This window comes from Lithobates pipiens, unplaced genomic scaffold (genome assembly GCF_037356315.1).
Source record: "Lithobates pipiens isolate NorthernLeopardFrog02 unplaced genomic scaffold, aLitPip1_a1.2 Scaffold_10, whole genome shotgun sequence".
Classification (NCBI taxonomy): domain Eukaryota; kingdom Metazoa; phylum Chordata; class Amphibia; order Anura; family Ranidae; genus Lithobates; species Lithobates pipiens.
Genome location: NW_027507686.1, coordinates 163,626,810 through 163,651,868, shown reverse-complemented (window position 1 = coordinate 163,651,868; position 25,059 = coordinate 163,626,810). Strand labels below are relative to the sequence as shown.

General features: G+C 43.2%; 1 protein-coding gene across 4 annotated transcripts in view; it reads left to right on the top strand.

Annotated features, from left to right (window-relative positions):
• The window catches only part of RASSF7 (Ras association domain family member 7), a 109,105-nt gene extending 84,332 nt beyond the window's left edge, over positions 1-24,773 (top strand). For 3 of the 4 annotated variants that reach the window (XM_077458976.1, XM_077458967.1, XM_077458985.1), the window contains exons 4-6: positions 5,692-5,860; positions 13,333-13,428; positions 24,416-24,773. In XM_077458976.1, the coding sequence (XP_077315102.1) occupies positions 5,692-5,860; positions 13,333-13,428; positions 24,416-24,447 (297 nt within the window). In that variant the 3' untranslated portion in view covers positions 24,448-24,773. Of the gene's footprint in view, positions 1-5,691; positions 5,861-13,332; positions 13,482-24,415 lie in introns of all 4 variants that reach the window. The other variant, XM_077458994.1, reaches the window with a different exon arrangement.
• Positions 24,774-25,059: the final 286 nt, after the last annotated feature.

Below are 25,059 nucleotides of genomic sequence, written 5' to 3'. Positions count from 1 at the left end.
TTGCTCTGGATGCCTATTATTAGAGTCATGGCCAAGAAAAACTGTGAATACTGCCATATTGTTGGCAGTGTTTGCATTCCCAGTAACAATGTCCGGTGTTACACAGATTTTACACAGCATCCCAACTTTTTTTGGAGTTGTATTTATATTCGGAGGAGTACTGTGGCAACACTACCATCTTCTGATTGCCCAGTCTTCACTGCCAATTAAAGATCCCATGAGTTTACAGTACACTTTCCAGACTAGTAGCCTACAGAAAAATAAAGGTTTTCAATAGGTAAATATCCATATATTTCCATAAGTATCCACATGCACCGTGTTATTGAATTGTTCATGACAAGCGTGTACCAGCCACTGGCTGCATTACCTACGCAATACACTGAACCACAGATTTACATTTTAGGCTGAATTCACACATAGTGTGGTGACAGGCATTTTACTGCATTGTAACGTGCCTGTTACTGCAAAGACATTCAGAAAGCAACTGCTTTCTATGTGCCCCATTCACACTGCAATGCAGTATAGAGCTGCACTAAAATGGAGACCTGCTCCATTTTATCGCAGTGCACTGTACAGAATCGCATGGTACTGTACAGTGATATCAATAAAGTGTACATGAAAGAAGCTTTGTACAAAAAAAATTGAATCACGCACCACACTGCCCCCAATGCAGTCGGGAATGGACCACTGCCGGGTAAAGCAATCCAGCAGCTGTCCGTTGTGAGCCGGCCCTTAAAGAGTGTGTGTGTGTGTGTGTGTGTGTGTGTGTGTGTGTGTGTGTGTGTTACTGATCAGCCATAATATTATGACCACTGACCTGTAAAGTAAATAACATTGATTAGCTCATTACAATAGCATCTGAAAGCGGATGGAATATATTAGGCAGAAAGTGAACATGCTGTCCCTGAAGACTATGGGGGGTTATTTACTAAAGGAAAATCCTCTGTGCACTTGGAAGTGCGGTCACTGTAGATGTGAGGGGGACATGCAAGGAAAATAAAAAAGAGCATTTTATCTTGCACATGATTGGATGATAAAATCAGCAGAGATTCCATTCATTTCAGATCTACCCCTCAGATTTACAGCAACTGCACTTCCAGGTGCACTTGTTGTGCAAAGTGGCTTTGCCTTTAGTAAATTAACCCCCATGTGTTGAAAGCAGAAAAAAAGGGCAAGTGTAAGGGTTCGAGACTTGGACAAGGGCCCAAATTATAATGGCTACACAATTAGGTCAGAGCAACACCAAAACTGCGGCTCTTGTGGGATGTTTCTGGACTGCAGTGGTCCGGACCTAAAAAAAAAAGCAATCCAAGGAAAGAAAACCAGAGAACAGACGACAGGGTCATGGACAACCAAGGCTCATACTGATGCACAAAGACTGGTTCATGTAGTCTGATACAATAGAAGAGCTACTGTAGCTCAAATTGCTGAAAAGGCTATTGCTGGTTCCAATGGAAGGGTGTCAGAACACACGGTGCTTCACTTTTTTTGCATATGGGGTGTTTGGCTGCAGACTGGTCAGGGTGACCTATGTCCAATAGCCAAAAGTGCCTACACTGGGCATGCAAGCATCAGAGCTGAACCATGGAGCAATAGAAGGTGGTCTAGTCTGATGAATACAGGAATAGTTTAAGGAACATGACAAGTAGTTTGGGGTGTTGACTTGGTTTTCAAATTCTCCAGAATCCAATCAAGTATCTGTGGGATGTGCAGGAAACTAAGGTGATCCATGGAGGCCTTGCCTCGCAACTTACAGGACTTTTAAGCTCTGCTACTGATGGCTTGATGCCAGGTACCACAGTATATCTTCAGAGGTCTAGAGGAGTCTGTGGCTCAACTGGTTATGGTGGGTGGTCTTCGTGTTATGGATGATGTGTGTGTGTGTGTGTGTGTATTAAATAATATTCAGCCATGCCTTGCCAATAAAAGTCAATATGTTGACACAATTGATATTTTAGCTGTAAATGGGACTCCAACATGACGCAAACACGTACTGCTTCCCTTGAAAAGGATTTACATGTATCCCTAAGGGTCCTTTCACACGGGGCAGATCAGTGGTGATCCGCCCCGTGGATATCCGCTTGCTCAGCGGGGATCGCTCCGCCGATCCCCGCTGAGCAGGAAGATGACAGGTCCTTCTCTGCACACTGCACAGGGACGGACCTGTCACATCGCCGCTCTCCCCTATGGGAGATCGAGTGACGATAGACCGCAGTGTCCGTCGCCATCCGATCCGATGACTGATGGAAAAATAGCTTTTTCCTCCGTCGCACTTTTTTGGATCGGAGCGGGTCGGATGTCAGCGGACATGTCACCGCTGACATCCGACGCTCCATAGAGCCCTATGGAGAATCCGTTCAGGTCCGCCTGAAAAACTGACAGGCGGGCCTGAACGGAACGGTAGTGTGAAAGGGGCCTTACTGATGATTACCCAGTTTTTAATTTTCTTTGTTTTCTTTTTTGGAGTTGGGTCATCTATTTGTTCAGCTAGAGAACCTGGAGCTTTTTTCACTCTTGATGTTGAATAATACTATTGGAAAATTTTTGTGAAGCACTAAATTAGACAATGGTGGTCAGTTAGTCACTGTACATGCACCTGGAAAATTCCCCTGCAGTGAATGTATGTTGAATGGCAGATTCACTGCTTTATAAATATGCTCCATGAGTTAAATTTTATTTATTATTATTTATAATAATATTATACACAATTTATATAGTGCCAACAGTTTACGCAGCACTTTACCATGTATAAGGGGAAGCAACACAATTGCAGTACAATACAAGAGGTACAGGAGGACCCTGCTGATATATAAGCAGATTTTTTTAATTTTTTTTTGGTCCCCTGATTTCCCACAAGCCAGCATGACCAACAACCCCTTACATTAAACAAAATGTGCTGGCTTTATAATGCTAAAAACGAATAAACCAGCTATTTGCACTTCTCCATACAATGTAAAATGAAGTGGTACTTCCATTTTATACATTCATGGCTCACTAGTTCCATCTAGTGGAATATTTATGAACTACAAAAGATATATATACTCTGATATATTTTGCTGTCTCTGCGCTTTTTCTTATGTCCTCTGTTGCCATACTACATACACACTGGGGTTGATTTACTAAAACTAGAGAGTGCAAAATCTGGTGCAGCTGTGCATGGTAGCCAATCCACTTCTAAGTTCAGCTTAAGCCTTGACAACAAAACTTGGAATCTGATTGGTTTCTATGCAGAGCTGCACCAGGTTTTTGCACTCCCACTGTCTTCTGTATCTGGCTTCTTCATTTTTCTGCCATATTTGATTACATTTTGTACAGTAGTATCTGATAAAGGGTTTTAATCCCTAAAATGGACTTGAAAATATTGTTTGTATAGCAAATCATCATCATAGTTTTAACGAGAGCTGGCAATAATGGTCTCATACCTAAAAAAATGAATTATAGGGAGCAAAGCATGCATTAAAGCTTATGCATTGAACCTAACATTTTGCATGGATTCAAATTTTGAATTTCAGTTGAACTGTAGTTTCTGCTTTTGGATTGCAACGTGTGTGTGTGTGTGTGTGTATATGTGTGTGTGTGTGTATATATATATATATATATATATATATATATATATATATATATATATATATATATATCATTTTAATTGACTTCAGCATATCACGGTTTGTCACTAAAACATCTTAAATCTGATTTTGGTCATTTTTGAGCTTACCAGTATGATACATACAGTAAGTGGGGCATCCCAGCACTGGTTGGATCCAAGATGGCAACAAAAGGAAAGGGGTGGATTACAGAAATATATGTAGTTAGTACTGAATGATTAGACTGGGCTCTCTGTATCTAAGTATATGTGAACCCCTATCTTGTGCGGTCATGCGACGAACAAAATTGACGTCCCACAAATAGAGCTTTCTTTTGGTGGTATTTGATCACCTCTGCAGTTTTTATTTTTTGCGCTATAAACCAAAAAAGCGACAATTTTGAAAAAAAAATTATATTTTGTACTTTTTGCTATAATAACCCAATTTTTTTTTTTTTTTTTTAAAGCTCATTTTTTCTCAGTTTAGGCTGATATGTATTCTTCTACATATTTTTGGTAACAAAAAAATGCATTAAGCGTATATTGATTGGTTTCCGCAAAAGTTATAGCATCTACAAAATAGGGGATAGCTTTATGGCATTTTTATTATTATTATTATTATTATTATTATTATTATTATTATTAGTAATGGCAATCTGCGCGCTTTTTTTTTTTTTTTTTATCATGACTGCGAAGTTATGGCGGACACTTTCGACACTATTTTGGCACCATTGTCATTTATACAACGATCAGTGCTATAAAAATGCACTGATTACTGTGTAAATGACACTGGCAGGGAAGGGGTTAAACCCTGGCGGGCGATCAAGGGGTTAAGCGTGTCCTAGGGAGTGATTCTAATTGTGGGGGGGTGGCCTTCCACTCACATGACAGCGATCACTGCTCCTGATGACAGGGAGCAGTGATCTCTGTCATGTCACAAGGCAGAACAGGGAAATGCCTTGTTTACATCTCCCCGTTCTGCGGCTTCGTAACACGATTGCCGGGAGACTGGCAGACATAGCATACCTGGGTCCCGTAGGCGTGGCCACGCTGTACGTATATGTGTGTGTGTGTGTGTATATATATATATATTTATACATACATACATACATACATACATCTTCTAAAACAGAAAGAGAGGGGGGAAAAAAAGAAGTGATCACATAACCTATGTCCTCAGCTACATAAGGGGTTTAGAGAGCTGAGGGTAGACAAACAGCAGTATACTGATCTTTCCAGTGAGTGGCGGTGCAAAAGGAGGGGGGGGGGGGGGGGGGGTTGTCAGCACAAGTCTGATCATTAAAGGACAGGCAGTCTGTGATTCCAGCACCAACAGAAAACGGACCTAGTTGGGATGGATGTGCTTTCATGCCTAACATGGTCCGTTTGTAATAGGAAAGCAGGAAGATTAGTAGGATCACCAGGTATTTCACACAAATTAAGCAATATAAAGAGAACTGTATACTTTTTAACACAATTTTATGGTACAACAGGCACATATCAGGAATTGGAACTGTTGGGATAACATATTCTTTAATTTTCTATTTTAGCTGAAGTATACATTATCTGAAACAAAGTTCAAAAAGAATTGGCAAACTCTTAACGTGGGATTTTCAGGAAGGCTCAAAATCTTGGAAATTTAAGTGGGTCCCCTTTGTGTAATAACAGAGGGCCCCTTGTCTTCTGCAGCTTGTACAGGGTAGAAAACTGCAGTCACAGCTTTAGTGTACTGTAAAAAATAAAAAATAAATGGGTTTTCTTGCTTCTAAACTGTTTTGTATAGGCAAATCTTCTTCCCTTTTTTTTTTTTTTTTTTTTTTTTTTTAAGCTTTGGATACAGTATGGAAGGGTTAAATTCCCTCGTACTTTTTATTCTCTGGTATCTGAATACCATTGTTTAAATAGGCTACTATGCACAACTGTACCAGGTTCTGTGTGCACCAGTTTTAGTAAATCTCCCTCTGTGTGTCGGATGCAAAGAACATGCTTAACAATCCCATAGACTCTCTTCATGGCTTTCAATAGTACTGCATTTAGGAGCACAATTAAAGTAACGATCTTAATATAATTATGCGCTTCAGTGAGAATGTATTGAATTCTCTCCACAGGTCAAAACCCAGGAACTCGAGGAGCTCAACAAGGACCTCAGACAGTGCAACCTTCAGCAATTCATTCAGCAGACAGGATCCATCGTCACCAATGGGCAGCTACGACCAAATGAAGATGCCCTAAATGAACAAAGCATCTCACTATGGGAAATGCAACATAGAAGTTTAGGTATGAATGCTGGTTTTGTTCTACCTAGCCTTTTTTTTTTTTTTTTTTTAAACACTATTGCTTGATATATTGTCCATAGAGTAAGTCTGGTGCAGAATTGTTCACAAGGTTGCAAATGACAAGGGGGCACTCTTTGCAGTTTGACCTCTATATGTGGAAAGGCAGCTTTAGAATGAGAGCTGTGGAATAGACTGGCAGCACAGGGTCACTTTTGTATATAAAAGCATTAAAGAGGCAATATGCTTACCTTTTCTGGTTGAAGTCCTGCTTCCCGTGCCACCTGCAGTGGTTCCTCCCACCACTGAGGAGCTGCAAACAGATATCATTGCAGTTGGCGGAGGCCGGTATTGAACTCTTCCAGAAATTGTGGCTTACTTCTAGTGTTCAGGAAACCGTGATTAACACATGGATTGGCTGAAAGGTAAGTATTGCCTCTTTCATTACAGCTATGCTTGTATATACAAAGTGACCCTATGCTCGCAGGGTCACCCAACAGCCACCCGTTCTAGACATCTCTGGTGCACAAAATATGTCTGACTGATAATATTTATAAGAAATAACACCATAGGTGATTGATCTAGGTGTATTCAAATGCCTTATGGGCAGGGCCACTGATAGGGCAGTACAGCCAGCCCTGTTGTACTGGGCCCACCCCCATAAACTCCACAGGGGGGCCCGGTCAGCTTTACAGTTAATTTCTGCTAATTAAAAACTAGAGCTTTCTAAACCAAGTTCTCCCCCACTAATACTTGCTTAGAGAAAGGGGGAGTTGTAATTACATTTTGCTGGGCTCCATCTGTTCTACAGAGGGTAAGCACAGCGCTTGGACTATTTCTCCTTTTTCAGGTGCATGTACATAAAGCTTCACCGCATATTGCTCTGCTAGTTAAATAGATCCGGCTGCCACTGCCCACTGCCTTCCCTGGCGGAGTGATAATACGAGGCTCCACTTAGCTCCGCCTCCCATGCCAACTGCCAAGACTGAGGTGAGGCGAGAGGCGGCTCAGTGGATGAGAGGGAGCAAGAACCTGGAGGACAGCGTGGCTGGACCTGCACTGCAGAGTGAGTGGAGAACAGCAGATGGAATCCTCACTGTCTCACGTAGGCTTACACACTGACACACAGCATAGCAGGTCATGATTATCAGCATTATGATACTCACGCAGGCAGCACAGTCAGCATGTGCTCTGTCATGGATCTGTCAGTGTGTCATATTGCCATTTGGTGCTTACTTTGTTATTGCTGTATGCTATTGCAGGGTTAAAGTTTGTAACACACAGTTAACAAAGTCAGCACCCAAAAGCCATGTGACACTGACAGATCCATGACAGAGCACATGCTGACTGTGCTACCTCTGTAATTTCCATAATTCTGATAATCATAAAATGCTGTGAGATGCTACTTTACACTTTCCTTGGGGGGGGGGGGGGGGCAGTAAACATGTACCTTCCAATCACCCCCCTTTAACCACTTTCTGTCCAGCAATGTACTGGTACATTGCTGGATTGGAAGGGTGATATCTTGGTCAAGGCTGCAGCAATGATCAGGATATTATTTTTTAGCCCCAACAAGTCTACACAAAGTAAAAGTAATCTTAGTGGCTAAAAAGCCCCTGGATTACTTTTGCAGGCAGTGGAAGGGGGTTTCACCAGCGTTGCTCTCCCGTTCAATCAGGGGTCCCATTAAGGATGTGGGCAGCAACATCCAGTTCCTGGGACACAGTGAGAGGAGCTGATGATGTGCTTCCTACTTACATGGTCTCATATAAGCAAGCCATTACTGGCTTAAACAAACATCTGATCAAATCGATCTTTGTTTGATCAACTGCTTTGGAGGCCAGAGGAGATATTTGGGGTCTAATAGACCCCAGACCTCTCCAGAAGGATGACCTGTCACTGCCCTATGCTATCAGAAGGGATGCTCTTCATAAAAGAGATACAAAAGGAAATTAAAGATACAGTGTACATTTTTTTGTAATAAAATAAAATTGAAAACATTATTAAACTGCCTCTGTCCCCCTGTATTCATGCACAATAATGAACACGTGTGCATATGTAAACGGTGACAAATCTACAGAGGTTGGGTCAGGTGAGGAGCCTAGGATGGGGTCAAGGGCGGGGTTAAAGGGGGCCCAGTCGGGTAGGCTGTACGGGGCCCCATGATTTCTAACAGCAGCCCTGCTTATGGGCATCGGAAAGGTGTGTTTTTTTTTTTTTTGTTTTTTGTTTTTATTTTATTATTATTTTTGGAGCAAAATAAACCATCATTGTGCTTCTCTTCTATGACAGTCCAGTCACATGTTTGGGCTGGGAAAGAGACCTGAAAGTAAAAATGGAACAGCAGCAGAAAAGCTCAGGTAGTCTCCCTGTGCTATGGGGTATAGCTAAATGCATCTTGGATCTGGATGGACAAAATACAAGTCCTTTTGGAAGCTAAATGTGTTTTCATCTGTGTAGTTAGCTGTTTGCCTGGAGTTTAGTTTTACTCTTCTGGGAAAAGGGGGAAATAATCCTAATTCAAGGATAAACTCCAGCACTTGGGAACATAAAGGCAAAGTGGCCAAATTGGTAGATGGGTTTTATCAATTTATTGAATTTTATTAGGTTATTTTATAAAACCGATTTGTAACTATCTTGGAGTGGTTCTAAAGGACCAAAACTTTTTATAATTGAATTATGAAATACAAATTCACTCTTTTATTGAATTGTGTTGCCTCACCTTCAGTACGAAGCCTTTAAAGTCCTTATTTTGGAAAAAGCTTTTTATAATTTTGCTTTACAAAGATTATTTTTGGGATGTAGCATTAAACGTTTGTTCTCCAAGATATAGTAAAATAATTTTCATTCTACTATAAAGCCTTTTGATCGATATTTGAGGCTATGGTGAAATGTATTGCTATTTAGAATGGTTATAAAGGTTAACAAAAATTACAGCCAGCCCCTCTGTTCTAATAATCTACCCTACATAGTGTAAATGTGTCTATAAAACGATGCCTGTAAATACCTTATCTTCCATCTCTTCTGGCCAGTCTATTCCTTTGATCTACAGGCTACAGCAGGAGGAGCCGAGAACGCCCTCTGACATCAACTGGGAAGGTCACATGACTGCTGTGCTAGCTGCTCAGGCCCTCCCACTGTAGCCCTTAGACGGAGAGGAGAGCAGCCGGTGGTCATGTGACCAGCCAGAACAGTTGGAAGATGAGGTATTTACAGGCATTGTTTAAAAAAATAAATTAAAAAAAAACAGTGTAGGGTAGATTAATAGAACAGAGGGGCTGGCAGTAATATGTCTTTACTTTTACTGCCAGCTATTAATAGTGCCAGGAGGGGGGGTGGAGACACACAGACACAGACACACACTGACAGGCAGGGGGAGAGAGGAGAGCAGCGGATGATGGAAGCACGTAAACCGACCACTGTAATTCGGGCTCAGCAGCCATGCTTACCATGGCCAGCACACAGAGGGAGACACAGGAACAGGCAGGATCAACCAGGTTTTCTTTACAGTTTAGAAAGGGGCAGATTAGACAGCACAAGCACTGTGCTGTTTAATCTGCTATTAGGGAACAGGAGCTCTTCTTTCACTTTTTTCCTTCCTTCCTTCCTTCCTTCCTTTCCGTTTTTTTTTTTTTTTCATGGTTACAACCACTTTAAAGTAGGGATGGTTGAGGCTCACGCCAACCAACAACTACTACCAGAATTGCAAGTTGGAGCCTTTAAAGGGCATCTGTAATAAACCAATTACATTTTGTTAGAGGATCATCCTTTGACTCCCCAGGTATGCAGTGGGTTTAAAGAGGAAGTAAACCCTTCCAAACAACTTGGACCTATAGGTAAGCCTAGATTAAGGCTTACCTGTAGGTCCAAGCAATATCTCCTAAACCTATATGGTTTAGGAGATATTTGCCCGAAAATGGGCACCGCTGTCTACGGCGCATGCGCCGTAGACAGCGGCGCGCAGGCGCACTAAATGCGGCAAATCCAAGAATGGATTTGCCAAATTTGTCGACTCCCGTGCGCATGCGCGGGAGTGACGTCATCGCGGCTTCGCCGTATGACAGCAACGGAGCTGCGAGGCGCGACTCCCGTGCGCATGCGCGGGAGTGACGTCATCGCGGTTGCGCCGCTGTCATTGGTCGGAGCTGCGAGACGCCACCAGCAAGATGGACGCGGCGGACTACAGGGATCAGCGGCGACTTCGCTGGCTCCTGTGTCAGGTAAGTGACACATAATGAGCTACTATGCGATGCATAGTAGTCCATTATGCTTTACCTTTGCAGGGAAAAAAAGAGGAAGTAAACCCATCAGGGTTTACTTCCTCTTTAAGGCCGTGCATCTGAACCACATGGGAGCAGAGTAGGATCCTTATCACTTTGCAACCTCTGACCTAGAATAATAGTTGAAACAAATGTAACAATTATGGGGGCAGGGGGCTCCAGATGATAAATAGGATGGCAGGGGTGCTTCATGAAAGTATAAGCTCTTTACCACATATACTCTGATGTCCTGCAATCCAATTATTTTGGCCTTAGAGCACCTCTGAAAGTGACTGGTGGAAGAATTCTATGAATTTAATTGTATTGGACTGATTTCTTTTCCGCTTAAGCCCCAGACCATTTGGCTGGCCAAAGACCAGACCGCTTTTTTGCGACTGACAATTGCACGTGTGACGTGGCTCCCAAACAAAATTGATATCCTTTTTTTTTTTTTTTTTTTCCCACAAATAGAGCTTTCTTTTGGTGGTATTTGATCACTTCTGCGGTTTTTATTTTTTGTGCTATAAACAAAAAAAGAGCGACCATTTTGTCATTTTTTTTTAATTATTTTTAACTTTTTACTATAATAAATATCCACAAAAAATATATATGAAAAAACTTTTTTTTTTTTTTTTGAAAAGTTTAGGCCGATGCGTATTCTTCTACATCAGGGATATGCAATTAGCGGACCTCCAGCTGTTGCAGAACTGCAAGTCCCATGAGGCATAGCAAGACTCTGACAGCCACAAGCATGACACCCAGAGGCAGAGGCATGATGGGACTTGTAGTTTTGCGACATCTGGAGGTCCACTAATTGCCTATCCCTGTTCTACATATTTTTGGTAAAAAAAGAAAATCGCAATAAGCATATATTTATTGGTTTGCGCAAAAGTTATAGCGTCTACAAAATAGGGGATAGTTTTATGGCATTTTTATTTAAAACATTTTTTTACTAGTAATGTCGGCGATCACCGTTTCTTATCGTGACTGTGATATTATCGCGGACATGGACAATTTTCACACATTTTTGGGACCATTGGCATTAATACAGTGATCAGTGCGATTAAAATTGCATTGATTACTGTAAAAATGCCACTGGCAGTGAAGGGGTTAACACTAGGGGGCAGTGAAGGGGTTAATATGTATCCTAGGGAGTGTTCTAACTGAAGGGGGGGATGGGACTGTGCAGGGAAACAAAGAGATTGCTGTTCATACTCTGTTTAAGGATACTTTAATACAATACAGTAAATTTAGTTATGGTGTGTAGAGTGCTCTATTCCGTCAGGGTCTCATTTGTGTAAGGGCTGGTTCACATCAGTGCGGTTCTTTGCATTTTATGTGCATTACCATTGAACTCTAAAGAACAGTGATGGCAAACCTTGGCACCCTAGATGTTTTGGAACTAAATTTCCCATGATGCACTCTGCAGTTGCCTAGTAGGTGAGGTTGAAAAAAGACATAAAGTCCAACCTGTATTTTTGTTTTAGATAGAGTTGGAGAATCCACTTCTCTGCAATGGTAAAAATGAAAGTAATGCCTTGTACACACAACTGGACTTTCCAACAGACTAAGTCTGACGGTCTTCCCGATGGGCTTTTGGCGGAGTTCCGGCGGAATTTCTGAATTAATGGACTTGGCCACACACAATCGCACCAAAGTCCAACGGATTCAAATGTGATGACGTACAACCGGATTAGAATAAGGAAGTTCATAGTCAGTAGCCAATAGCTGCCCTAGCGTCGGTTTTCATCCGTCGGACTAGCATACAGACAAGCTGATTTCTCTATAGAAACTGGGTCCGGCAGAGTTCCGGTGGAAAAAGTTGAAACGTTCTATTTCTAAAGTCCGTTAGATTTTTGGACAGCAAAGGTCCGATGGAGCCCACACACGATCGAATTGTCCGACGGATTTGTTCCGGCAGACCTTTGCTGTCGAAAAGACCGGTTGTGTGTACGCGGCATAAGGGAATCTCTTTTGTGGTAAAGTGGGGAAGGATTAGAGCCCGCCAGGTTTTTAATGCCATCTGTGAGGTTTTACTGCCTGGCCCTCAGGACAAGAACTGTGGAAAAATCTTCTTACCAGAAATACAGACTGCAGTAAAATCTGGTCAATTCTCATTAGTTGGGTTTAAAGTGTGTTAATAGTTAAACTCTCTTTGAAACTTTGGATAGAGTCAGAAAGGGGTTTAAGTTCCTTTCAATTTATGTTTTTCTCTCTGTATTCAGTTGGGAAGATTTCCTGTAATTTCCTACTATGGAGACACTATCGGCAATGTGAGGAAATCCACATCTTAGCCCTTGTACACACGGTTGGACATTCCGAAACAAAATCCGTCGGATTTTTTCCAACGGATTTTGTCGGAAACTGGTGTTGCATACACACGGTCGGACAAAGTTGTCAGAAAATCCGATCTTTCGTAACGTGATGAAGTTATTTAGTTATGACTGGACGACGTTCAGGCTAGTAGCCAATAGCTTTGGTCTAGGAATTTGATCTGAGCATGCGTGGCACTTTGATTGGAATTCTCTACAAACGATTGGACAAAGTCCGATCAGATCATGTTGTCGGAAAATTTTATATCCAGCTCTCAAACTTTGTTGGTCAGACATTTGGACGGAAAAAGTCCGATGGAGCCCACACACAGTCAGATTATCCGACAACACGGTCCGATCGGACATTTTCTGTCGGAATGTCCGACCGTTTGTACAAGGGCTTAGATGTCACAGGAAAAGGTGTCCCTTTTAGAAGATGTGCCCCCATCTTTTGTTTTTGTGAGTAATTGTCCAATTTATGATTACCTATAACGGTTTGTCCCAGTGGTCACCAGGACAAAGCGAGGACGAATCTATAGTACCTTGCAGGGACATAGACAACAATAAAAACCTGAGGGGGGTTCAAACTCCTCCATACTGTGTACGTAAATAAATAAATGTTTTGGCTATATGTATACTTTTTTACCTTTCCAAGGTAAAAATTGTTTCCCTAATATAAAAATGAAATTTTGTTCAACTAAACTGTTGATTTAATAGGATACCTACTGTGCATTACTATAGACAAAAATGCACAACAAAATGTGCTGATTAATTCTGCTAGTTCAGATCAGAAACAAAATGCAGATATCTAGAAGCTGCCTGTTTTTATTTATTTTTTCCCCAGTTCTAATAACACTGTATACACCAATGTGATATTCGGATTATGAATTATTCTTTTTTGACAGGGCCCACTGAATCTTTACCACGACTCCCCGCCAATCATCTGATGGGTCATCCTCGGAATTTACAGAACTCGCTGCTCTCTGGTCGGAACCCTGAGGGTGTGTATGTGTGACTCCTCGCTCTGCGCACTCTGCTTCTTGCTCTCCTGGTGGTGGGTGCTTTATGCATGTATAATCAGATCGCTTTCTTGTCTACAGACTCATGATGAAACAAATGCGTATTGCTGGGCCTGCATAGAGGGGGTCCAGCATGCAGATTAAACTGCATTACTTCTTGTGAGAACATAAAAATGAGGAACCTGGATCCTCTGTATTGTATAGAGGCTTAAAAAAAGAACCCTACCTTGTTCACATATTTGATCTTGTATGATAAAGAGGACTATGTATACAGATGATCTATTCTGTTGCCTTATGCTAGCGTAGGCTCTTGAAGTGTTTACTGTGCTTCTGAAATGCCCCAATTTTATCATACGGAGGGGAGTGTAGACACAACTCTTTGTACAGTATGTCCTTCATGACTGCTGGCACATGTACTTTCCAATGTGTGCGCCATCCTTGGGACATTGTTGTCCATCAAATCCTTGTCATATATTGTATAGGCCATACCTGCAATTTTATTATTATTCTACAGGATTTACATAGCGCCAACAGAAGTGGCACAGCCCCCCCCCCGCAATCCATGCGCCCAGACCCTAATCTACATGCAGGGTGCAAGACACATGGATTCCAATGGGGTTATTTTTTTTAGAAACGTGATTAGAGCCAGAGGTTCTAATTGGCTTCCAAAAAGTTTGGGCCCGGGGTGCCCTGAGCCCACCCAGTTGTGTGAAAATAGCGAATTAATATTCACTATTATTGTCCTGATTCTCCTCCCTGCCGATCAGGAAGCAGGTCCTGAGACCTGATTGTCCAAGAGGAAAAGAGATCCCATTGGCTGCCAAGGAGAAGGGGGAGACGCAGGGGAAGCCACCGTGAAGCTGAGTCAGTTACAATCCAATTCAATACAGGAGGAATGAGAGGTCCCTGCTAATTTAGAGATTACAATCAATTTATTTTACTATTTCACCCTTGACATGAAATGTATTTCAAGCATGTGGAAACTATATATATTTATATACAGATTCCCTTCCTGAAGCAGAATTAAATGTGGAAGTAAAAAATGGCCCCCGGACCTTTATGCACCTCATATTAGCACATTATTGCCAGACTTGCCGTTCCAAGCAATCCCCTCCAGCGATACAATTCTGACACTGTCAGCTGTCACAGGCACTTTCACCCTCTCCTGGTCCTCTCTCTGGGTTCAGACTCTTTGGCTGTTTGATTGGCCAGGCTGCGATGATTCCATGTCCACGCATGCACACAGACGTTGCATCATCACTGCACAACCACCACAGAATGGTGCCATAAATCTGTGCTGAGCTGCGCATGCACAGCTCAGTGTACATTAATGCAGATAGGCAGGGAGAAGCAGTTCTGACAGAAGAACATAATCGGGTAAAAAAAGAAAAAAGAAAAAAGAAAACGAAAAAAAAAATCCTACCTGTTGACATAATTATTTTTTTTTTTTTTATTTTAAATCCACCTTAAAGGAAACTTCTACTTATAGGATATGTAGGTTGTCAATGTAGTTGCTGATCTGCCCTTCTAAATGTACCATTTGCCTGGCTGTCATGTTGATCTAATGACTTTACTTTCTAAATAATTGACCTTGAGCAAGTATGTAGGACAGGACTTCTGACTTTCTAATCTCCATGATTGTCAGGAACTAAGAGTATCAAAGCCAGTGTATTTTTAGAAAGAACTCCGCTGTCTGCATTTGTATTTCCATCTATAATGCCGGCCATACACGGTTTGAATTTCGAAAATCGTATCTAAAAATTTTCATACAAATTTTGCACCATTAGTGGGCTGCAGTAACAGCCGATTTTCGTGCAGAAATGAAATTTGAGGAATCGGACATGTTTGAAATTTTTTGAAAAACAAACTATTTTCTAATCAATGATGAGAAAATTGTGCGAGAAATATAATAAGAAAATAAACTTTATAGAGAGAAAAGAAGATTCCCGGGCCACAAAAAATTTTTTCTGTAGCAACATGAGGTGAAATTGAAGACTTGGTCGGCCGAATTTTGAATATCAATGGTGGCATCATCGGATCACAAAAAAAAAAAAAACTTTCTGATTTTGAAAAGAGAATTTGTTCAAAATTCGACCATGTATGGCCTGCATAACAGTTTCATACTATATTTCAAATATGTCAGAATGGGTGAGTTGGCTTCAATCCTAGTCCCATTCACACTACAGAAACGTGAAGAATGCCAGACTAGTGCACAGTATAATATGGGGTTGTCTTTAAATGACACTTAATTTGATCAGTGGCATGGATGCATGCTCTTCATCATGAGTCTGTTGCAGATGTACTGTATTCTTTATTTGATTTACCTGTGCCTTGCATGAATTCAACACAAGCAAATCATTGTTTTATTGCGAATGTGTGGAAGTGAAGGAAAATGATTTGTTTTGGACATCTGGTAAAATTGACCCCTGCTCAAAATGTAAAATTGCAACTCTGTTAATCAGTGTCTCTACATTGGCCACATAAGTCACTCACTTATGGATAATCACCCTTTACTGTGCTCCCCTACTATTCTGTTCTCTTGGGGAGTCCTACACCTAATCTCTGTGTAGACTCCATGCTGGACAGTGTTTGGGCCTGGCATTTAGCCACTTGGGTCTAAGGCAGTGTTTCTCCAGTCCTCAAGGCACCCCAACCAGGGCCTTCTTTACCTCGGGGCAAAAGGGGCATCTGCCCAGGGCCCTGTCATTGTTGGGGGCCCTGCGCTGCCCGCCCCTGGAGCCTTGTGTTGTTCACCAGAGTTCGGCCACCTTTGGTGCTGGTCGCATGCTGGCTGCTCACTACTGTCACTTGGAAATACACAAGCAGGGCTTGTGTATTTCCAAGCGACAGCGCTCCTCTTCCAGGCAGCCGCTCTCATCCCTCGGGTACACACACGATCTATGAGAGCAAATGAGGAAGGGGGCGGGGATTCTGCACAGGGGAAGCTGCTTCTGGGACTGGCATGCTCTGAGTCCACGGACATTGGAGGACAATGTGCTGTGAGTAGCATTTGGGACAGAGTTTTCCTCAGTACTGGAATGGGAGGCTTTGTGGGAGGACAGCCTTGTACTTAGGGGGAGTGGAGCTCTGTACTGGAGTCTGGGTGGGAGGAGAGCCCTGCGCCCTCCTCACTCTGCGCCCTCCTCACTCTGCGCCCTCCTCACTCTGCACACACGTTACCCTGCACCCACCTCAGTCCTGCACTTTTCACATAGTGCACCAACAATCCTGTACTCTGTACATAGTGCACCTCTCAATGCCAGTGTAGTTTGGCCACACCCGCAATTTGCACTGAGAGGTTATGATGTGCAGTAACCTCTAGCAACTAATCGGTGAGCAATAATGATCTTCAGTAACCTCTAGAATACAATTAGTGAGCAGTAATGATCTTCAGTAACCTCTAGCAACTAATTTGTGAGCTGTAATGATGTGTTGTAATCTCTGGCAGCCAATCACAATCATTGCCTGATCTGCTGCAGTAAACTCATTTTGAGTCTACCCCCAATAAAATCTTTGCCCAGGGTCCAATCAATATCAAAGACGGTCCTGGCCCCAACAGGTCATGTTTTTCAGGATTTCCCTCAGATGAAACGGTTGTAGTAATTACAAAGGCAGTAAAAAAAAAAAATGATTAAAACACCTGTATAAAATAGTCTGAAAACATGACCTGTTAGGGGGCACCTTGAGGACTGGAGTTGAGAAACAATGGTCTAAGCACTGCATTGTGGGAGAAAGGGGAAGCGATCACATGCTTCCTGGGTACTTCTCAGCATTTTTAAAGCCAAGTACAGCAGCGCAAAAGCACAGTAAATGTGAGTATCAGAAGGTAGGAAGTGTCTTATGATGACAACCTGTCATTTTTTCTGAATGGTCAAAGTGACAGATTCTTTTGACTTCCTAGGGCTGCTTGGCTGCTGTGGCTATTAGGGGCCCACTCTCCTTGTTAGAATATTAAAGAGGAAGTAAACTCTCCCACACTGATGCTTCTTTTCATTTAGTCCATTATAATAAGTAATTATCAAACTAAAGCCACTGTAATCCAGCCCAAATCACATATTACTTACTGTTTAAAGAAACTTTACTAAACTTGTTTCCAGGGGTTAGGCAGCGTCATCTTAAGTATTGTTTTCTGAGTCCACAGTGGAGTGTTTTTCCGCCCTTACATTGAGCACGTCCTGTACTGTTAACCAAGCCTCCTTCTCAATCCAAGGTTTCTATGGCAACCCTGCTTCCCTGTTCATAGCTGACTTGTTTTATTTTATAGTATTTACTTGTGCTGATGTCTACTGGGTGCCTTTGTCAGTCTTATCAGCTTCAGCTGATAAGACTGCAGTAATGGCCACGTTTACACTGTATGTGAGGTCGCAAGGGGTGTAGGAGGAAGCTCTGAGTGAATATGAAGCCTCCTGGGATATCAGTGTTGTGTCGTAAGAAGTTCTGATAACAGATAGACAAGCACATAGCGAGTGTGCCGTAAATCAGGGGAGATCTGGGCATGCTCAGTGACTTCATTCTAAATAAAAAAAAAGGATTACAACAATACTAAGCAAGTAAGGAGATATCTACAAGCAGTGTCCATTAGGGGTTTTTTTATGCTGATTTACATGGGACAAAGTTGTGGGGGAGGATTACAACCACTTTAATCTTGTATAAAATGCAACAAGAGCAGGAGGAACATGGAAAGGTGGCAGAACACCAACAACTGCTAGGTCCACAAGAATAGAGTTAAGAATTATGGCAGTTACTGTAGATTTCATTTTTGGATACAATCCAAGACGTAAAAAAAACAGGGAATGAATTAGCCCACTAGGCTCCATTTATAACTAAAATGCAATTTTTGAGAGGTCTTTACTCTTACTGATCATTTATTGACATGCTGCAGTTCTGGTAATTGTTTTTACAGGTGCCCCTGTTTTCCATCTTAAAAATTTGGATGTATGTGTCACAATTGACTTCTTTAGCCTCAGAAAATGATCCACTTACCATAACACAAGGCAAGCTTTCTTCACTGTGCTTTGTGTAAGCTGAACCATCAGTATGGCTCGGTGGAGGAGCATAGATACATAATTCATAAGGATCATGGCTACTGTGCTCCAAATAATCTGCTCTTCAGTGAAGACATATTTGGCAACAGTCCATGTGTTCTAGGTACAACCTCAAGTATTGTCTAGGAAATTATGAATTCCTAGAAATGTCCCTGGATTTAAATAAAGCCATCTCCTACAAATTGCAGGATGCTGTGGGTTGTTTTTTATTTTAATTTTTTGCTAGGCTTCAACAACTTCTAATAATTTTAAAATATACTTAAAAAATAAATAAAAGACCAGAGATCTTTAATCACATCTAGGGCAGATGGTGATTGAGTGCTATCTACACTGACCACCCACCTAATATTAAGTACGGCCCCCTTTTACTAAAACAGCCCTGACCCATTGAGGCATAGACACCAAAGTAACATCCACATGAATGGCAGGACCCAAGGTTTCCCACCAGAACATTGCCCAAGTCATCACACTGCCAACTTGCCTTATACTGCATCCTGGTGCCTTCTCTTCCCTAGGTAAGTGACGCACCTGGCCATCCACATGATGTAAAAAAAAACGTGATTCATCAGACCAGGTCACCTTCTTCCATTGCTCCATAGTCCAGTTCTGATGTTCATGTGACCATTGTTGAAGCTTTTGGCTGTGGACATGGGTCACCATGGACTTCACAGCCCCATACACAACAAACTGCGATGCCCATTTTTTTTTTCTCCTTTCACCACATCAACTTCATGGATAATGTGTTCACTTGCTGCCTAATATATCCCACCAATTTTCAGATGTCATTGTAACAAGATCTTCCCTTTACCTGTCAGTGGTCATAATGTTATGGCTGATCGGTGTATACCACCCTAACCTTAATGTGACAATCATCGTAAAAACTTCAGTTTTTTTTTTTTTGCCTTCAATAGGGATTCTCTGACCCAAAGATATTCCAGACTGATCAGTAATGGAGGGAGGTCACTGGAAGGGATCGCGCTTATCATATTGGGCCACAGAGAGGTACATGTGGTCTCACCCACTCGCTGCCTCTTACTTCCCTCTGCTAAAATGAAATTACTAGATTTGGGTCTTCCTCAAATTTACCAAGATAAGACCAGTATGTCGGATGTAAACTTAGAGTCCTATCTCATTTTAATTTCTCGTCATGAGCTGTTGCAGCATTTCACAATACCCTGTGGCTTAAATTCCTAAAGGGCTGCTTCTCTTTTTTTATTTTATTTTACCAATGTTGTTTACACTTGGTAGCGCAGCTGCTTGATACTGTGCAAGATGTATCTGGGTGCCCCAGACAAATAGATGTGTACCTAACATATATCATTTGGATCACACTTTTATCTTTCACAATTACCAAAGTTTGCCACAGAGCTGTAAAGGAGCTTTGGCGCTATAAAGTGCTGCAAGCAGGTCATTTTTAGAATACCATTTTGGGTCAAGCTTTTGAGGTGTACCGCCTTCTTTAAGCAGTACTAATACAGAAAGTTTTAGCAGAATGTTAAAGCCGAGTTTCACCCAAAAGTGCAACTTCCACTTATTTGCCTCCTCCCCCTCTTCGCAGCCACATTTGGCACCTTTCGGGGGAAGGGGGGACAGGATAGCGGTCTTTGACAGGTATCCTGTTCAAACTTCCGGGGGCTCCCTCCTCCTCCCCCTGTCGTTGGCCCAGTAGGAGAGAGGAGCGTAGCCTCGCACATGTGCAGTAGGGTTCCCAGCGTGAAGCCGTAAGGCTACACTGCTGGGCTCCCTTAATCGCAATGGAGGCAACAGCACCTGATAGCTGATGGAAACATCAGCTGCGGTGCCGACATCGCTGGACTCCAGGACAGGTACGTTTCCCATTATTAAAAGCCAGCAGCTGAAGTATGTGTATCTGCTGGCTTTATATTTTTGCAGCGGTGGGTGGACCTCCGCTTTAAGCAAGACAAAGAGTCAGAGGCAGGAGTGGTTGTAAAACTGTCAGATTTAGAAAACTGAGGTACACATTTATCCCATTATCCTTTGTGTCAGATTATCATTCTTAGTTGAAAAGTTTACCTTTTCCTGAGTGGTTTTGAAGTTCCTTTTTTAAGGCTCTGTTCGTACTAGTGTGATGTCAGATGCGATTTGAGTCGGACAGAATCGCATGACAATGGAAATCATTGTTTTCAATGGTGCCCGTTTACATCAATGCAACTCGGGGCACTGATAGGGTGGTACTGGTGGGCACATATAGGTGGCACTGAGAGGTGGCACTGATGGGTGGCATTGATAGGTGGCATTGGTGGGCACTGAGAGGTGGCACTGATAGCTGGCAGTTATAGCTGGCAGTGATGGGCACTGATGGGTGGCAGTGATGGGCACTGGTAGGTTACACTGAAAGGCAGCACTGCTAGGTGGCACTGATTGGCAACACTGGTGGACATTGATGGGTGGCACTGGTGGGTACTGGCAGGTGGCACAGAGGAGGAGGCAGATGTAACTCCTTCCTCTTTGGGTCCGATGTCCCTTGAGCATAAGCCAGTGATCTGCTTTTTTGTTTACACACATGATCAACTGTCATTGGCTGATCGTGTGGTAAGGCGCTGGGTTTGGCCCCTTCCTCGGATCGGTGATCACCCAAGTCTTGGTGACTCGGTGATCATAGCACGCGCCACGCGCACCCTGCAGGGAAGGATGTCCTATGACGGCCTCTTGGAAATTCAGGTCTGCGCTGTAGCCGTCATTCGGCTATAGTGTGGACTTCAAGTAATTAAAAGGTTCCCCTGTACTTTTCTAGAGGTTACTGAAGATCATTATTGCTCACCGATTAGTTGCTAGAGGTTACTGCACATCATAACCTCTCAGTGCAAATTGCGGGTGTGGCCAAACTACACTGGCATTGAGAGGTGCACTATGTACAGAGTACAGGATTGTTGGTGCACTATGTGAAAAGTGACAGGTGGTAATTGTCAGCTGCCTGAGTGCTCAGGTGTGAACAAGCACTATTTAAATCAGTAGGATCTTAAGAGCCCATTCACACAGGAGCAACTTTGTATCTGACTTAGGGTCACCCCTAGTCGCGCGACATGATAACATCAACGTAAGTTAATGAGAGCCGTTATAATGCACACTACTGAAGTCATTCCAGCTTCAGAAAAGGTTCCTGTACTACTTCAATCCGACTTCTAGGCGACTGGTACCCATTGATTTCAATGTAAGTCGCCTCCAAAGTCGGATCGTGTCTTAACTGAAGCAACAATACAGGAAGAGAAAAAAAATTCTCAGGCAAACCCCTCCCGCCCCCCTCCCTCCCACAGAGCTGATTGTTGTTTGGCCACTGGAAAGTCGCCTTGTAAGTCGCCCCAAGTTGCGCTGTGGTGCGAGCTCGGGTCATGTCCAGGTCGCCTCGCAAAGTCGCAGCCAGGGTCGTGTTGCCCCTGTGTGAACCGGCTCTTAATGTTGATGGTTTTTGTAGCTTCAAGCTACAAAGAGGTCAGGTGTGGAGGGGGTCTTAGTGTACACGCAATCTCAAAAAATTTTGGTAGCTGTACTACCCTGTCACACATATAGATAGTTGGATTGAACAATTGATTAGATCAAGGGTCTCCAAACTTTATAAACAAAGGGCCAGTTTACTGTCCCACAGTCTTCAGGAGGGGCTGGATTGTGGCCAGTGAGAGTAGAAAATGACCCAGTGTCAATGAGAGTAAACAATGTCTCAGACATGGTGATCAGTAGTAGGAGCGAAAGAAATGGTGCTTCACAGGTGGAAGGAATAGGGGCTGGTATGAGTGGTAGGAACAGAGCCCTGAGGGCCAGATAAAGACAAGAAAAGGGCTGCAGTTTGGAGAGTGCCCCTAATGCCGCGTACACATGATCGGACTATCCGGTGGACTTAGTCCGGTGGACAAACTGCCGGACTTTGCAGCAGAGGTCCGCCGGACTTTCCGAACAAGCGGACCTGCCCACACACGACCGGACTTTTCCGACGGACTAGGTGAACGCGGCTCCAGGTAGACTGGACTAGCGAAGGAAGTCAATGTCGTCGCCTCCATTGGCGAGACTGACAAATCGCTAGCCCGTCACCTGGTATGGACTTAAAGGGGAAGCCCTACACCGAAAAAACGGCGTGGGGGTCCCCCCAAAGTCCATATCAGACCCTTATCAGAGCACACAGCCTGGCCGGTCAGGAAAGGGGGTGAGGACGAGCGAGCGCCGCCCCCCCCCCCCCCCACTCCAAAGCACCTTTTCCCCATGTTGATGAGGACAAGGGCCTCTTTCCAACAACCCTGGCCGTTGGTTGTCGGAGTCTGTGGGCGGGGGGCCTTATCAGAATCCGGGAGCCCCCTTTAATGAGGGGGCCCCCAGATACCGGCCCCCCACCCTATATGAATATGTGAATGAGTATGGGGTACTATGTACCCCTACCCATTCACCTGGGGAAAAAAAGTGTAAATAAAAAAAAAACACAAGTTTTTAAATTTAATTTATTTGACAGCTCTGGTGGTCTTCTCTTCTTCCGTCTTGGGGGGTCTTCCCGGGGTCTTGTCCCCCTCTTCGGTTCTTCTGCCGGGCCTCTGCTATCTTCTGCTAGTTCTTTTACTAGCGTTGGCCCGGTCTTCTGTCGCCGCCACCGATGCCTTCTCCTCTTCTCCCTTGTGATGTTGACACAACACTCTCTCTGGCCGCAATGGCAGGGACGCGTTGTGTGGCAACTTATATAGGGGCAAAGGGCGGGGTCACCGGGTGATGTTGCATGGTGACCACGCCCCCTTATGATGTCACAGTTCCAGCATCCTCCGGGACTGTGACATTATAAGGGGGCGAGGTCCCCATGTGACCCCGCCCCTTGTCCCTATACAAGTCGCCGCACAATGCATCCCTGCCATTGCGGCCAGAGAGAGCATTGTGTCAACATTGCAAGGGAGAAGAAGAGAAAGCATCGCGGCTGCGGCGACAGAAGACCAGGCCAATGCTAGTAAAAGAGCTAGCAGAAGATAGCGGAGGCCTGGCAGAAGAACCGAAGAGGGGGACAAAGGGGGCTCCCGGATTCCGATAAGCCCCTCGCCCACAGACCCCAACAACCAACGGCCAGGGTTGTCGGGAAGAGGCCCTTGTCCTCATCAACATGGGGACAAGGTGCTTTGGGGTGAGGGGGCCGCAGGGCCCCCCCTTTCCCAAAGCACCCCCCCATGTTGAGGGCACGTGGCCTGGTACGGCTCAGGAGGGGGGCGCTCGCTCGCCCCCTCCCCCTTTCCTGACCGGCCGGGCTGCGTGCTCGGATAAGGGTCTGATATGGACTTTGGGGGAACCCCCACGCCGTTTTTTCGGCGTAGGGCTTCCCCTTTAAGTCCATAACAGGTGACGGGATAGCGACGTGTCAATCTCGCCGATGGAGGCGAGATAGCGATGTGTCAATCTCGCCGATGGAGGCGGCGACATTGACTTCTTTCGCTAGTCCCGTCTACCTGGAGCCACATTCAAAATGAACGGACTTTTCTCCGTGTGTGGGCAAGTCCATTCATTTCAAAAGTCCGGTGGCTAGCACACAGACGGGCGGATTGTCTGCCGGACAATTTTGAGTCAAAACTTCTAAGTCCGCCGGACTTTTGGGGAAAAAAAAGTCTGCCGGATCCCACACAGAGTCTGCTGGACCAAGTCCGCTGGATAGTCTGATCGTGTGTACGGGGCATAAGTGTCCTTGTATGAGAAACTTGGGGGGGGGGGGGGGCAGAAATACCATGGAATATAAATAAATTAAAAAAAAAAACTCTAGATACACATTTCTTCTTATACTCAAAATGTTTATTTGCTGAAAATAAGTAATTGGGGAGGGGGGGGGGGGATTTCGAAACGTATTTATCACAGATACTAGAATCGCGCCATAGTTTGATGCATGACCTAAATGTTTCATACATTGATAAATGTGAGTATTGCTATTAATCCCAGGTTTTTATCTCTTGCAGTTCTGCCTTCTCGAGACACGTCCTGGACATAAAAGAATGACCTCAACTAGCAACCAACCTTGTTATGTTTGAGACATTGCAACTGTATAAATGGAATTACATTTTTATGTAAAAAAAAAAAAATATTATATATATAAATATGTGTGTATATAGCAGTTTATAATATTTTGTATTATAAATTTTCTTTTTATACGTGTATATAACATGGAAGTTTAAAATGTACACAAATTAAGGGTGGGAATGTTTATTTTCAATTAAATAAAGCTGTTTAATATGTATGTATGTATCCTATGACAGATGAAATACAGTTTTCATATATATTGAAAAAATATTAAATAAAAATATTTGTACTGTGTAATGGTTTGGAGGTTTTTCTTGAGGGTTTTTTTTATTTGTACAGGTTTTTTTTTATTTGTACAGGATCACTCTCAAAGAGAATTTAAAACCTAAATGCCCAAAAAAAAACAAAAAACAAAAAACCTAAATGCCCAGACCGAATTTAGCATCCGTATGTACATAGTACCTAGATAATAACTGTATTTCCTACCAAAATAAATGTAAATTGTATTTACATATATAAGGCTTTTATCAGTATAGTGTTGGGATACATTCCACGCTTATGTTTTGTTTATTATTGACCAAAA